At 40.6% G+C, this 17,186-nt stretch overlaps 1 protein-coding gene across 1 annotated transcript in view; it reads right to left on the reverse strand.

Annotated features, from left to right (window-relative positions):
- Nucleotides 1-2,369: 2,369 nt before the first annotated feature.
- Itga8 (integrin subunit alpha 8) overlaps nucleotides 2,370-17,186 on the reverse strand; it is a 196,450-nt gene continuing 181,633 nt past the window's right edge. Inside the window, 3 exon segments of the mRNA NM_001173972.1 lie at nucleotides 2,370-4,980; nucleotides 6,736-6,858; nucleotides 16,039-16,140. Coding sequence (NP_001167443.1) covers nucleotides 4,894-4,980; nucleotides 6,736-6,858; nucleotides 16,039-16,140 — 312 coding nt within the window. The 3' untranslated portion in view covers nucleotides 2,370-4,893.

A 17,186-nucleotide genomic window follows, 5' to 3' on the forward strand; every position in this document is an offset into this window, starting at 1 on the left:
AGAAAAGTAGTGAGACTTTAAACATCTTATGGGGCATTAGCAAAAAAGAAAAAAATCAGTGTGTGTTGAGTGTATGATTAAGGATTAGAACTCGAAACTAAATGTATCCATTAAATTTATTTAATTTAAAAAATGAACTACAAGTTAAAATCAATTAGATTTGATTTTTATCATGGAACTGTTTAATATTGATGACCAAATTGTGAAGGAAGTAGTATGTTTAGGTCGTTATAAGTTCATCTAATTTTCATAATTTGCAACATGTTGTTTATGGAGAGCTAGAAATAATTTCATTTCCTTTGAGTGAGCAATCTCCAGGGTTACAAAATTCATTTAGTGAAGAAAAGGGAAGAAACTCTGACAAATGTGTTGGATTTAATGTTATTCTGAATATCTGAAACAGCTGTTTCCAACAAGAAGGAGACAGTAGTGAGTGACATTCTCTGACTGAGTAGAACATTGGGTACCTGTTATAGGGTGAGTTGTTATCCTTATTGAAGATGTGTGTTGAGAGTTTTAGTTGCTTTCTACATGTGGTGACCAAGTACCTGACAAGAAGCTTCTCGAAGGAGGAAACATTTGTTTTGGTTCATGGTTAGTGATGGCTCTGTCCATTAGGGTGGGGGGGGGTAATTCATGTTGGTATTCATGGCATCTGAGTGTGTGACTGAGAATCTCCATATTGCAAAGAACAAGGAAAGAGAGTAGATAGGAAGTGGGGCCTGGTTATAAAATATCAATGCCTATTCTCCTATGTCCGTGACCATTTCCTCCAGGAAGGCTCTACAGAAGGTTTTCTCCCCAGGCAATGTATCCAACTGGACCCCCATGTGTTCAAGTGCATGAATCTATCGAGGACATTTCATGTTTGTAGTGAGCTAATTGGGATTAATTCCATGTCTAGACACAAAATGAATTTCTGTTGCACATACACCTTGCACATATAACCTGGAGATATTTCTCAAAATATTGCTCATGTGTTTATTTATGTATTTGTTTTAGTTTTGTGTGTGTGTGTGTGTGTGTGTGTGTGTGTGTGTGTGTGTGTGTGTACTCTAGGAAGTCAGAAGAGAGTTCTGTCTTGAAACCAGAATCACAGGTGGTTACAAGGCCCTCTGATATGAGTGCCGGGAACTGGACTTCAGTCCTCTGTAAAAGCAGTAGCTCCTTGTTTTAGTTGTGGTTTCTATCGCTGTGATGAAAGCTGTGACCTAAAATCAAGTTGAAGAGGAAAGGGCTTATTCAACTTACATTTCTATATCACTGTTCCGCATCTAAGAAGTAAGGGCAGGAACTCAACAGGGCAGGATCCCGGAAGTAGGAGCTGATACAGAGGCCATGGAGGGGTGCTGTTCACTGGTTTGCTTCTCCTGGCTTGCTTAGACTGATTTCATATAGAACCCAGGACCGCCAGCCCAGTATGAGTTGGGCTCTCTCCCATCAATCACTAACTAGGAAATGTCTTACAGCTGGATCTTATGGAGGCATTTTCTCAATTGAGGTTCCCTCCTTTCCAATATCTCTAGCTTGTGTCAAGTTGACACAGACTAACCAGCACAGTGCTCTTAACCAGGGAGCCATACTTCCAGTCCCAGTGCCTGTGTTTTAATTGGGGCAGACAACCCATACATGGAACTTTTGGCTTATGGAATCATGCTGACATTCAAAATTTGGAACCTGAATTTCAGATTTTTAGATCAGAATATTCAACTTCTAATAACACTGTATTAGGAATAGAAGTGGGGCCCCACATTTATGTGTGCTCTGGTATTTAGTATTTAAGGTGGTCCACAAAAGCATGTGCTCGTTATGAATAATTAATATGCAAATACATATCCATTTACTCCTCAGTGTTTTGAGCGTCTGCTATATACAAGGCATTGTGACTAAGTGTAGGAAGCACACGGCTGAAAAGACGTGGTGACTGTTTTCATTGAGTGACAATCAAGTTGAGAGGCAGTCACAAGCACAGGTGGGAAGTGAGTCAAATGGAGGGCAGGTGGACAGAAGAACCTTGAAGTTAGCTGATGATGCGAGGGAAGAGAGTCACAGAGGTACACATTAAAACACATCAGACCAATCGGTTGCATGATTATGGAACTATTAGGGATCATGCAAACATTTGAACCCCTTTTCAAACACCACCCCTAACTATAAATGTACCCATGTAAAGGACACAGTTATTCAGAGTTGAACAACCATCACCACAAGCCAAATATAGAGAAGTTTTACTTCACAAAGGTAACTTCTTCCAGTGTCAAATATTCTTCTAATAAAGGAATCAAGGTAGAAAGATGGGACTGTTATACTGTTAGCCTGCTATGAATGGGAAAGCTTCATGCTGTACATTAAATGAGCTATAAACATGATTTTCCATCTTTAATTTTTAATTTTATTGGTGACAATGTAAATAGGTATATGAAAATCTACGCTGTCTCTATACAAGTATTTAAATAAGACAAGAATTCTAAGATTTGGATTTCAGTGACAACTAGAACGCTTTAGTGTATAAAAATCTCCAAGATTATAAAATCTGCTCATTTCCCTGTGTCTTATAAAAACAGCTGTGAGAATTAGGATAGAACTTGTTGAAGAGAAATATAGATAGAATCCCCGTGAATACCAATACAGAATGGGTCACAAGAGTCAGCGACGCCATGAGCACTGCTGTATTCTCAGTGTTCTCTGTGAGGAACATGTCCCAGGAGAGGTCACCTGACCTTGGTTTTCTGTGTGCATGTGTATGGCGGCCCCCTGCGCTTCCACAGTTGAGACCATGGGAAGCCATAGTTGGATTTGATATCCCCATACCTTCTGTGTTGGTCCCTGACATCTTTAGTTTTTCCCACATGGCTGTCTCCCACAGTTCCTGTGCTTTGCCCTAAGAGTTCTCTGAGTTCTTTTAAGATCAGAGATGCATTCTAAACTTCTGAAGAGTTTGTATTGGTCTCACCTCAGAAATCACAAGCGTTAAAAGTGTAGAGTGAGCTGTTTGTCATCCCTCAAATGATAGCATATAGATAGCGTTCTGCTTATGAAATGTCTTACAGAAAAGACTAACAGTAAAGACAACCCCAGAGGCTGGTGTGTGACTCTCTGAGGCCAGTGTAGTGTTCCCTAGGCACTAGCCATATCGACGGGGAACCATATTTGATTTCCTGATAGACATAAAGCAGCTATCAGGACAGGTTAACTGACAAGCAGGGCAAGGTGAACAGCAGTGATGTTCGACTCTGCATTTCATTTGCTTTCCAGGCAACTGAAGCCAAATGGCTCCTTTCCAGGTTAAGGCACCACATCAGATTTACTGTCTGTGAGTTTGGATCGTCTTTCAAATAGAGTGTCATTGGTGAAACTGAGACACAGATTTTCCCAACTGCTTTGTAAACGTTTGGTCAGCTTGTTATATCAGACTTAGTATTCAGGATATTAATTAAAAAAAAAGAAACTAATGCCAGTGTAAACATGCCTCAGATACATAGTTCTATAAAATATTGCACATAACATTTTGTTCAGCATTTCTCCGTAGCATTTTTCATTATTATAAAAAGGATATAAAAGTGTGCAGGTAATCTTATGAATTTGGCTGTTCAATAGTACTTCAAAATGATAACATTACGAATTACTATGAATTATTTACAAGCGCTTTAAGCAACGTTTAAGTAAAGATGATGGTAAAATAGCTTAAATATAAAAGATTATTCTCCAAGATTACTTGCTAGGACAGATTAACCATAAAGAGTGGCTAATAAAGCTGTAATAAACATTGTTAGGTCCTTAAGAGTGTGTGTCTGCCTGGCTCATACTTGTATGACTTTATATATTTCTATCTTATTTATGCTCAACACACTTTTCTCTTTTACATGAATGTGAGGTATTACAATGAAAACAAGTGTGTAAATTTCAAGGTAAATGTTGGTGTTTACAATAGCTATCAAGATAATATTCACCCATATAGTTAAATTGTTTTTTTATATGGACTCTACAAATTGTGCTAGTAGTTTTCAACAGCATCAGGGTAGTGAGTACCTTGAAATGAATGCTTTAAAGAAGTCAGTGGAAATAGATTTTTCACACATATAAAATGAACTATAAATATAAGATTTTGTAAAGTTGAATTATGCAGACATGAGTTCCCGGAGAACATGAAGGAAAGTCACTCCAGGCAGCAGGAAATTAAGCACAAAAGAGCCCTAATGCCAAACCATGTGTAACATCATCTAACACCTGAAGAAGCCCAATTAAACACGCTATCTGCACAGAACAGTTATCTTAAGAGGGAGTAAGTTGAGTGCTGATGAAATCTAGCTAACCAAATCGTCCTCTCCAAATCCTCTAGATGGCCCAATTTTCTACCTAGAGAAACGAAACATAAATAAATACATTTTTGGTCCTTCCTTAGTGAAATCATCTTTGTAGTTCTGCAAGCACTTTCACAGTCCCAACGTTGTATCTGCTTTTCTCCCTGAGCCATCACATCCTTAGAAAGGGTTCTCTTCCATAGGGGGGTGTCCGAGACGCCATCGGATTACAGTAGTGTTCGATCTTGGTCCATCTCGTCTCTGTAGGAACTGTGTTTTTGTGAGTCACATTGGGCTGATCTGGACAGTTGTTTGAGTTCCTACAGCTGTTCCAGAATATTGGCCAGATGTGAAAGGGTGAGAGCAAAGGAAATCTTCATGGCTGTGGATTGTTCCTACAGTATTGGTGGCTGTGTTTCTTTTCCGGTGGGGTTCTCTGTAGTCCCTGCCAATGCGTGACACAGATTAGGGACTCTTCCATTCCCTGGGTCATTGGCAGGTGTGGAAGGCTATGATCATTCAACCCTTGTGTTCTTTCTTTCTTTCTTTGAACAGGACCAGTGCTTGAATTTTAGGTGTTCATGGTTCCAAGTCAAGCCTCCGGGGTCTTGTCACTGGTCAGTTGTTCCCTGTCTGTCATTTCATCCTGAGGAGGTCTTGCTCTATCAAAGAATCCACACTAGTAGAGAGAAAAACAAGCTAAAAATCAAGTCATCTGGGGGAAATTGCAAAATACCTTATTTAGAGCATTTCCACCCTGTACATGTTTTTAAGGAAACCTTGGGAGATGTGAGTGCTATCTGTCTAGTTCTCCAAATTAAGAGGGGAAATCAGTGTTAGTTATCTGTGGAGAGAGTTCATTGCTCAGACAAGGTTGGCAGAAGGCAGAGCTGCTGTGTCTTTCTCCTGCTACACACTGGTAGAGTGACACTTGCAGACCTTGGATGTTTTCCTATATTATAGTTAGTGTTCTAAGAATCCCTCTCTACTTGTCTGCATGCTTTCCTCATGGCACTTACTGACATGACAACTGTTGTTTCCTATGGTGTCCTTAGGACACTTAGGAAGAAGTGACATTGTTGTCTGTCCTTCTGTTCTTGGTGGGACACACACGCACGCACATGCACGCACGCACACAGTTTTTAGAGGAAAATCCAATTTGTCCTTTATATCAATGATAGCACCAGGCAGGAAGGGACAAGCTTGTGACTTTCTACGGGTTTACCAGTACTCTGATTAAGATGATTCCAGAATCTTCTTTCTATTGTATTTCAAATTAACGTTTAACCCTAGAGGATGCATATTTTCCTGGACCTTAAGTTGTTATTTATTGTTTCTCATGTGGGAAACACAACATGAGTTCTTTTATAAGACTAGAACATAGAATTGTATCCAGTTACCATAAATAGCAGACAGCTAAAGTTATCTCTACACATGAGCCAGAGGCGATATGGGCTCAGGACAGCTCAGGCAGCTGATAATGATTAGAAAAGCTATTCTTTAATTCAAACAAAGTTTTCTAAGTTTACAGTCTTGTAAAGCATACAGATGCTATTGTTTCAACATTTATGAATGCCATGTTCTTGGAGATCTACACAATAGTGGTTGACCAAGCTGCGATGGGGATCATTCTTTTTCTAGTCGTTGTGACACTGTTTTTCATTTTGAGTGGAAGGCTCTGTCTAACTTGGCAGGTGGACAAGTCACTGGGCTATAAATCTGATGCTCTTAGAGACTTTTCAAACAAGTGCCAGTAGGACACATCTAACAATTTGCTAAGGTTTCCTGTTAGAGACAGACTAGCTGGCAAGCTTGAAGACAAAGTCCACACACATTATGCATAGCCTATTTGGCCTAATATTTGCCATGGGAAAATTAGAACTGACCTATATTAGCTTCATGGGTCTACTACTTTTAAAGAGAAATTCAAAGGGCTGATAATAGGAACGTGCCAATAAAACACACAACTTGCTGGTTAACAGAAAAGTAGAAGTCTCAATAGCGGTACCATTACTCCAAGCACATTGAGAAGGAGATCACATGTCCCAAGAAAATTATTCAATATATTTCTTTATAAACAAAATTTCAAGATAATGGCTTTGTGAATACTACTCAGGAGATAAAGGTTTGCCTAGCCTGTTCATAGCCCTGGGTTCAAGTCTTAACACTCAGATAGAAATCAACAGCCTGATCCAACCAACCACGCAACCAAACAACCAAACAAATAAAACCAAAAACCCTTCAATGTGGAAATAGTTTATGAACATCCTCTACACTATCAACCTCACAAGGTCCAATGCAAAATAGGCACACTATTCTCCTATCCTTGAGGATTTATCAAAATTAGCAAGTTAAAATTTTATCATTATATTTAATAACTCCCAATGGCCTCTGAAGCCCCGCCCCCCAAAAAAAGTAAAGGGAGTTAGCTTACCTTCCATAAAGCTAAAGTTAAGATGGCCAGAACCAGCAAGCCAAGAAGGATCGCTAGTATTATGACCCACAGTGGAATTGAGAAGGAGACATTTGGAGTGGCCCAAATAACCGATGTCTTAATCTGTAAAGAAAGTGAAGCGAATGAGTATTAACTTGAAACTGTCTGGCAAGATATAGCAGGACCTTCAGATTTCCCACAGCTGATCATTCTGAAAGGATTCTCATTAGATAATGGGATTCCAGGGGAAATGAGGAGGCCACAGCAATTGATCTTGACCTCTCTAAAGCAAGTGCACACCCATGTATCGCAGGTTGAGTGAGAATCTAATAACAGACACTTGTTGAGTGGGTTACCTGTAGCCATAGAACCCTAGACTAAAATTGAGGTAAATGGGAAGCCAATAGGATGGACTTTGTGTTGGAGTGACCTGTTATGGAAACAACAAATCAGGAGACGCCTGTGAGTGTCAAGAGTATCTACACATCTCTTCATGAAGCTCAGCTCATCTCACTAAAAGGTAGATTTGTGAGCAGCCATGAAATATTAGACATGTAAGAGTTAATGTCAGTACTGTGTCTCTTCATCTGTAGACCTTGTGATGGAGTAATTAATAACAGCTGAGACCTTGAAGCTAGCCATCCTCTATTTGTTTTTATCCTCTCTCCTTTTTCCTCTCTCCTTCTCCCTGTCTGTCTGTCTGTCTGTCTGTCTGTCTGTCTGTCTGTCTCTCATGTGTTTGTGTGTGTGTGTGTGTGTGTGTGTGTGCGTATGTAAGCATGCATGTATGTCTCAGTATGTATAGTTTAGAAAACAACTTGCAAGTGTCAGTTCTTTCCTTGCACCATGAGAAGAACTCAGGTTGTCAGGACTGGAAGCATGTGCCCTTATCCACTAAGCCATCTTGTGAGTCCCTATCATGCATTGTAATGGAATTACTTGATGTAAAAATTGTCAGAATGGGAGTGAAGCCATGTGTATCAGCCCGAATGAACAGGAATAAATAAAGGCAGGAATAAAATAAAGGAGGGATCTCATGAATGCTTGCTTGGTAGTAACCAGTAACAAAGATTCTGCTAGGAGTGGCTGGATAGATGGTTCAGTGGTCAGGAGCACTAGAAAGTGCTCTTGCACAGGACTGGAGTTTGACTCCCTGCACCTGCACACAAATGTTCACACTCATCTCTCCACATAAATACAAATAAAATCTGAAAAAGAAGAATCTGCCAAAATTAAAATGTTTTTTTCAACACACATGCACATGTGCACGCGTGCGCGCGCGCGCGCGCGCACGCGCGCACACACACACACACACACACACACACACACACACACACTCTAGGTCTGTAAAGTTATCTGCCCAGAAACTATCTGATTAACTTAGAATAACGTTAGTTACTCTTGTTATTAATCCCCAGGTTAATGATTATTCTGTCAAATATCTCATTTCTCCCTCCTCACTTTTTTGCACTGTCTGAGAAGATGCTACATTGGATAAATTACTTGCTGTGCAATCAAGAAGGCCTGGATTAGAACCCCCATTGGAATCTAAGTGTGAGTTAGATTGTAGTCTGAGCATCTGTAATTCCTGCGTGGTTACCAGTGACGGGAGGTGGAAATGGGACTCCCTGAAGCTCTTGGGACAACTAGCCTAATGAACGAGCAATGAACAACAAAAACGAGGGAAGACAAGGACCTAGTATTGGTGTATTTCTCTTGTGTTCACATACATGGGTACACACACACACACACACACACACACACACACACACACACTCTAGGTCTGTAAAGTTATCTGCCCAGAAACTATCTGATTAACTTAGAATAACGTTAGTTACTCTTGTTATTAATCCCCAGGTTAATGATTATTCTGTCAAATATCTCATTTCTCCCTCCTCACTTTTTTGCACTGTCTGAGAAGATGCTACATTGGATAAATTACTTGCTGTGCAATCAAGAAGGCCTGGATTAGAACCCCCATTGGAATCTAAGTGTGAGTTAGATTGTAGTCTGAGCATCTGTAATTCCTGCGTGGTTACCAGTGACGGGAGGTGGAAATGGGACTCCCTGAAGCTCTTGGGACAACTAGCCTAATGAACGAGCAATGAACAACAAAAACGAGGGAAGACAAGGACCTAGTATTGGTGTATTTCTCTTGTGTTCACATACATGGGTACACACACACACACACACACACACACACACACACACACACACACACGATTTTCCTTTGCTCACCTTTTCTAAGTACACTCAGTTTACTATAGCAAATGAATTCTCATTGCAATGATGTTCTACTTCCTAATATGGATCATTAATAGGAGATATTGATTACTGTTCAAGTTAATGTTGTACTGTGCTGTGAGTGATGTGGGGTTAACACACACGTGTTTGGACTGCCTTCCAGCCTAAGTCCAATTTTCGTGGGTAGAGCTGGAGTTAGTACCCAGAGACAATAGGAGCCTAGCCATTCCCCACTGTTGAAAAGAATCAGAATAAAAGATGCCTCCCCAGTAAGATTCAGAACCTATGAACACTGCCTTCCTATATGGGCAGAAAAAGAACTTCCCTTGCACAAGAGCTGGGAATCTATGCAAGGAGGTTACAGACTCTACATAAAGTAGAGAGACCCATCCAGGCTGCTGAAACCTTTGATTAGAGAAAATAAAAATAAAAAAATATTCTCAGATCTGAATATTATCTACCACATATACTATGTCTGGCTTTAACGGTATTGTCAACGGTACGTCTAGCATTGTTTCCTCGAAACTGGTCTGCATGGTCTTCATTTTAAATATGTTCATTGAAATGACACAAGAACTCTAGATCACAATCTTATAACTTTCCCTCCAGGAGGAGATGGAATCATGACTAGTTGGTAACCGTGAACTGGTCTGGCAGGAATGACTGGACATTTTCTTCACTGGAAGCTAATATTGGGTCCTAGCCACATCTGTTATCCATGTATGTATGTATGTATGTATGTATGTATGTATGTATGCATGTATTATGTATCTATTAGCCATCTATCATCTATTATCTATCATCTATGTATGTATGTATGTATGTATGTATGTATGTATGAATGATCTATCAATTATCTTTGTATCTATCATCTATCTCTCTGTCCATCTGTCCACCCATCTGTCTGTCTAAATTTCTGACTTCTTAACTAGACTTGGACACACCATGCCAATTCTCTGTTCAGTTAGTCCTAAGCCCATTTTAATCCACGCCCCTATTTATCAGACATACTAACGGATGATAGGTCCAGCACCAGGTGTCCTCCCTACTTGGACATTGCAAACTTTGCAGGACCGTTGAAATAGGCATGAAAGTGCATTCCAAACACAGAAGAAAGACACTTGAAGGACTTTTCTCCTCACGACAGTCATGACAGAGCACAATTAAAGCACTTGACAGGTGCTTCTGAAGCAGGGAACAACTCCTCCATGGCTCTTGGTTTATATTTGTCTCCAGAGATTCTGACGGCTCTGCCTTAGGGCAGCCTGTGGGAGGATGTTCACTGTGGTGATCCAAAAATTTCTGAAATCCTCCTTTAGTTTTAGAATCCTGCTTCCAGTAACATAGGACTTACTTTAATGCTACCACTGCCTTCTGTCCCTCTGAGTCCCCTGAAGTGTTAGGGATAGCCATGCTGTATATATTCCTTGTATGTCATCCCATGCAGTTCACTAAGGGAGAGGAATAGAAGGTCGTGAAGGATTCTGAATGTTTCCCTCTGCCTTTTAGATCCACATGGGACACAGTCTATGATGTGTGTAACTGCAGACCTCTCTTTATCCTGATGTCTCCCCAAGATGATCCTGTATTACTGTTGCACAATTCGAAAGTCTCAACACCACAGAAGGCAACAGTGACTCAGATCACTGCCTGGCTTGCAGTGCAGAGTTGATAGAATGACTGCAAAGAGCTGGACAGTGAGAACCATTGCAGAGACTGTATGCCTTGGAAGGAGAGGTTTCTCCACAAGGTATTAGGAAGTCAGGTGACATTCAGGTCTGAATCTGCCTTAACGGTGGGCCACCAAAAAAACATTGCTTTCCCCAAGACTCGCTGCTCCATATGGATAAATGAGAGGCTTGAACTGCACATAGCTTAAAAGGAAATGATTTAGCTGGTCATTTTGTTCCGACCTAAGTTTATTTAAATATGTGGAGGTGGGGAATTGAAGGCTACTTTGGAGATGTTTGAATGAAGATAAAATGCTGATAAATACCAAAACGTTGTCATATTCATCTTGACAAGCCCACACAAAGCTTAGTTTCCAAAGGTTTATAACTAAAGAAAAAGGAACCATAAAATGTGAGAGTTCGTATGACCAACTTTGGATTTTCTCTAAGAACTTTGTGCTCATGTCAAGTGAGATGAAACACCCCATGGTTTCTGAATCTCTGTAGGAATCACCAGCTGTAAGCTTGGTCTTTCTCAGTGCTGCCCAACAGAGAAGTAAGCCATCTGTGAGATGTAAGCCACGTTAAAATATAACGAGACCAGGAGACATTAACTTTAACTGTTAATTACGCTCTTAAAACCAAAATATCAACTATTATTTGTTAATATAAACCTATTGCTATGTAGACATGTAATTAATATTTTAAAAATAAATATCTCTTACATTTTTTTTAAAAAAATTATTTTATCTCCAAAGTCCACGCTGGCGGCACATAACAGCTGCAAAGTTTTCAATCTCCGAAGTGAAGTACACCCTACAAAACTAACAGACCGTGCTAAATGGAAGAAATATTTGTACAGTGTCAGGCCTTATAGTTTATATTATACAGAATCAAAATGGAATCAAGCTATGAGTGTGTTCTGTCGTTCCAGGTTACGGGAGCTCAGGTTCTACGTGTGTGCCTGGCAGTGTGTCCATGGGACACACTGGCGATTGGCGACATCCTGACTCCTCGTTGTGAGCTTCGTCTGCTGTGTAATAGCGTCCAGAGCGTTCTTCAAGGTCAGCGTGGATAGAAGCCCTGGGCCCAGGACTAATGACCTGAGCAGATTTCACAAGATGGCAGGAGAGAACCAACTCCTGCATTGTCCTCTGACCTCCACTAGGTCTAAGTGTGCATGCTCTTAAGGGAAAAAAAAGAAAACCTTACAGTCCTATTTTCAGAACACAGGCTTGTGACTGGGCACTTGAACTTCCTAACAAAGGTTAATATTGAGTAACTGGGGAGTTTAAAATGCTGTGGGGAGTCCAACTGCTTGCCAACAAATCAGATATCTACTTTCATGCATTCTTGCTTATCGGGGACTTGAAGCTATTTAAAGAAATGGTATAAAAACTTAGCAACTCACTTATTATCATTATCTGCGGCTTTAGGAAGTGGAGTCTATAAATTATAAGCAGTTGGGTTTTCTCAAAGTGATCCTAAGCAGGGAACATTTAATCTTACCTTCATCATATCGTAAATCTTGCTGTTCTTTATTACAGTGGGAAGACTATAAATAAACTCCAATGTGTGTACACTCCATCACGGGCATTTATGATATATTTTTGAGTATTTTGATTAAAAAAACCTGCCAAGGTAGGAGGAAACAGCTCCCTTGTGTTTGCAACTGTAATTAGCATCGGCATATGTGTTTACGTATCACAAAGGCTTAGACAAACACACTGCAATGGGGTCAGGTGAATGTTTTAATAAATGTACCAAGACGCTGTACCTGCAATGCCCTTTAGAAGAAAGTAGAGATGCAAAGGGGCTCAGCTGAGCACACGTTTAACCAGCCATATGTGACGTGTCACTCCATCAGAAGTCTGTACCCCAAAAAGCCATGTTATTCAGGAATTCTGTTTCTAAAACGTATTTGAAATGAGATTTTACATAGGGATTTTCATGAATATTTTATGATTATAATTAGTATAAGTGGTGTATAAGTGGTGGAATTGGGTGTGTGTTGAATGACAAGCGAATGGCTAGGTCTCACTGGTCAGGAAAAGAGAGAGAGAGAGAGAGAGAGAGAGAGAGAGAGAGAGAGAGAGAGAGAGAGAGAGAGAGAGAGAGAGAGGAGCGGGGGAGGCATTCAAGTCTCAAGATATAGCTGAATTGTGACCATATGGTAAAGGAAATACCAACCAAGTCACCCCATGCAAGAGTCTAGGAAAACAACCTTATATGAGTTTGTCCCCCTTCAAAGTCTTCCCCAGTGTCCAGATGGATCTTGATCAATTCTCAAGTGACTCCTTTAACTGACTCTACCACATTAACATTTCCCTTTGGCTGGATTCTTTTTGAGGAAAAAGAAAAAAAAAACCAATGTGACCTTTGAGAAGTTTGTCAACAAGATGTCTGCCCCCTCCAGCCAGAGTTCTCTCCAAGCCACAGAAAGACAGATTTCCTACACTGAATAGCCAACTTTGTACTAGTGTGATCTTCTCCTGTAAGTCAGATATTAGGAGACTTGAAGGCATTTCCTTTCCCCGACCTCTATCGAAATGATGCGGTAAATCATGGTCATCAGATAACGGATTTTTTCATCTTTAAGATGGTAATGAGAGGAAGCATGCATTTGATCTTTTCATTGGGTTTCTGACAGGACTTGAGAACAGCAGGGCTGTCACCTGTAGTCATTCCTGAAAGATGCAATCCAGTCGTGTTGACGGAATCCACTGGAACATATGTTTCTGTTATGAAACACATGCTCCAAGAAAACAAAAGGGGTCTGGATTTATCTCCCCGAGAGCTGCGAGTCTTTGAACCTCTTTGGATGAGCATTTCGTATTAAAATCCTAAGCCTCTGTTTTCTGGGTTGAACATAAATCCAGGCTATGGCAGACAACTCGTGAGAGAGGGAGACGACCTAAACGAAGAAAGATGTGGCCATGCTGGTTTTAAAATACATTGCTCAAATCTTCATTGTCATTTCAACGTGGGCTTACTAGACCTAGCCAGAGGAGATAAAACATTTGGGGATGTTTATTAATGTTTGAGATTCAAGATAAGCCCAGATAAACCCCCAAAACTTGGGGTATGTAACTTTATTAATTATCTTAACAGTTCCATATGATAGGCACAGTTTCTAACTAGATTGAGGAAGGGCCCCAAAACCTTAGTTTTTCTTCTAAGTGATCTGTGGTGTTGAATTTCTCAAATTTGGCTCCCCCTCCCCCCACCCCGAGGAATTTCCTCTTATATGAATTTTAAAGCATAGTCCGGGGCTCCACCCTAGATCTATTTATTTAGTCCAGTCGCATGAGGTGAAGCTTCATGCACATTTACGTATTTAACATAGCATGAAATAATAATTCTAAGCATATACTCCAAGTTGAGACTGACTGAATAATCAATAAATAATGTGTTTAATTTTTGGTGTGTATATGTGCCTAGGCATGTGTGTGGCTATCAGTGCACATACACACATGCATGTGCATGTATGTAGAAGTAAAGAGCAACATCAGGTGTTGTTCTTTGGACACAGCTTATGTGTGCATCTATTTTTGTTTTGAGATCGGGTTACTCACTGGCTTAGAACTGGTAAAGTAGGCGAGGCAGCCAGGTAGGGAGCCTGAGGCCTAGTGAGCTTGTCTCTCTCTTCCTAGTGCTGGGAGTACAGGGGGTGTCATCAAGCCCTGTACCTTATTTTATTTAAAGACCTTTATTTTTATGTATATGAGTACAATGTCACTGTCTTCAGACACACTGGGAGAGGGCATCGGATTCCATTACAGATGGTTGTGAGCCACCATGTGGTTGCTGGGAATAGAACTCAGGACCTCTGGAAGAGCAGCCAGTGCTCTTAACCGCTGAGCTATCTCTCCAGCCCCTTATTTTATTTTATTTCATTTTATTTTATTTTATTTTGTACTTCCTGTGTATGGATGCTTAGCCTGCTTGTATGGCTGTGCACTGCATGCATGCATGCCTGGTGCCCACAGAGACCAGAAGAGGGCATCAGATTCCCTGGATTTGGGGATAGATAGATAGATGTGTATCTGTAATCATGTAGGTGCTGAGAATCAAACTCAGGTCCTCTGGAAAAACATCCAGCTCTCATAACTGCTGAGTCATGTCTCCAGTCCCCTTCTTTAAAAATAACAAACAACACAAACAAACAAACAAACAAACAAACAAACAAATTATGGGTTTCAGATACTGGACTCATGCTTGCAAGGGAAGCGATTTACTGACTGAACTATTTCTTCATTGCACACTTTCAATTACCAAAGGCCAGTTAGGTGACAAAGATGACCCACTACAGGAAAACCTGGGCTGGAAATGCAAACCAAAGAGGGTCAACCTCATACGTTCTAAAGGAGCGCTCCACAAACCTGACTGTGTGGATGTCCTGATAACTGGATAGCTTTGGAGTGAAGCCTGAAGCTCCCAGGAGAGGCCAGGATCCAGGCTGTTTGTTTACAAACCACATTTTGAATAATAAAGGTCTAGGGACCCAGAGTTCAAGTTGGGTGTTGAAAATATCCACTGATAACTAAATGGTGGGGCTTGGAACTTCAATACTACTTTTTGCTTTGCTGTTCATGTTTGCTTTCTTGAGAAAGGATCTTGCACTGTATGTCTTGCTGTCCTCAAATTCCCTATGTAGACAATAGCTTCTAACTCAGAGACTTGTCTGCCTGTCTCCCAAGTGCTGGGATTAAAGGTGTGTCCCACCATGCCAGGGTTTAATATTGTCTTAAAGAGAGGTGAGTCTTTCAGGTTTAGATCGTCTTTGTAAGTGACTGGAAAGGCGGAGTTCTGTTAGCTAGCCTACCAATCTCCCAGCTATGCCCTTCTCTTTGCCTGGGTTTACCGCCCTCTTGAAGATGCCAAAAGCTGTTCTGTGGCAGCTGTGAAGTTCAGTGATATTTAACAGCCTTGATTCTTAAAAGGCTCACGTTTCCTCCACCCCTCAGCTCAGAATTGTTCTTGACATGTACAGGCTGGAGGGTTCTAAGTTTGCAGGCTGTCTGGGGAAGTTTCTCCCTACCAGACTGACCATGCTGCTACCAAAATTAAAGAACCAGTATGGTTTTGTCACGACCACTGTTTCTATTGGAATGTGTTTCTCTGAAACAGAACAGCTGACTTTAAAAAGTGCTATGTCGTGTGAGTCCTACACCTGTAGCTTTTTAAGGTAGACATTTATATGAAAATTTAATAACTGGATCAAAGGGCACTGCGCAGTTTCTAGAATGAGAGAGGAAATGGTGTGATAAAGAAGAACAGTGTTCTCCAATCCATGTAAATGTCCAACCAAACCCAAGCTGGCAGTGCTGTAGAAATAACTTTAGTTCTATTCTTTGTATCTGTAACTCTTAAAGAGGCAGGCACTCACCGCTGTGCTCCCGGCTGGCAGTTTTGCTGGCTGCTCTTTATAAGGTATCTTCTTGACTTCAAAGGACACCAGGGATGCAAGAGCATAAGGGTCGTTCTTTCTCTGAAAGGAAAATTATTTACTTAAATGTATGTCCTCGAAAATTAAATTTCCTGTGGCTATACACTCAGTTATTTTTGGTATTTTCTATGGCCAGTGCAACATTCTCTCCTTTATTCTGTTTTTCTTTTATATTATCCATCCATCTATCCTTCCATCCACCCATCCACCTGTCCACCCAAATATAATAAACTTATTGTATAATTTTTATGTAATATATTACATATATATGTATATTACACACACACACACACACATACACATATGTATATAAAAGAGATTTAAGGCATGTGCCACCATGCCCAGTTAGGATATATATATATATATATATATATATATATATACATATACATATACATATACATATACATATACATATACATATACATATATATATTGTTGGTGAAATATTTGTGCCTAAGTTTAAGAGAAATCCTGCTCCAGGAAATTTAGGCTCCAAAAAGAAATAAACTCAAGGATTCCCTGGAGTTATTGCTGGTGAAGGGGAGAAGGAATCCCCGAGATTACAGACACATGCTATCAAAAAGAGGAAGGTGTTTTAGAGAAGACCCTGGTGACAGCTTACAAAGGAAGGTTTCACATTTTATTCATACAGATGATAACCCAGAGAAGGGCTGCTCAGCCTTGGAGCTCCTGAGGCTGGAGGTGCCTGGAGGCCTTCCTGCGCACTTGAAGGTGTTCAGCAGTCTCTGCCATCTCCCTTCTACATATGCCAGCTGTAGGGATTGTGGTCCTCCTGAGAGCTAATGGCTAATTCAGAACCCTTGAGGTCAGCTGTTAAATCACAGCATAATAAACCAACCCACCAACCAACCAACCAACCAACCAACCAAGCAACTAACCAATGAACTAACCAACCATCTAACCAATCAACCAACCCACCAGCCAACCCACCAACCAACCAACCAACCAACCAATCAATAAACAAATCAATGAAATAAGACATGAGGTGGGAAGGACTTGTGCTGCGAAGGTTTCTGGGGGAGTTGGAGGGAAGGTACATGGTACGCATGTGCAAAAATGTTTAA

The sequence above is a fragment of the Rattus norvegicus genome, chromosome 17 (assembly GCF_021556685.1).
Source record: "Rattus norvegicus strain SHRSP/BbbUtx chromosome 17, alternate assembly SHRSP_T2T, whole genome shotgun sequence".
NCBI lineage: Eukaryota > Metazoa > Chordata > Mammalia > Rodentia > Muridae > Rattus > Rattus norvegicus.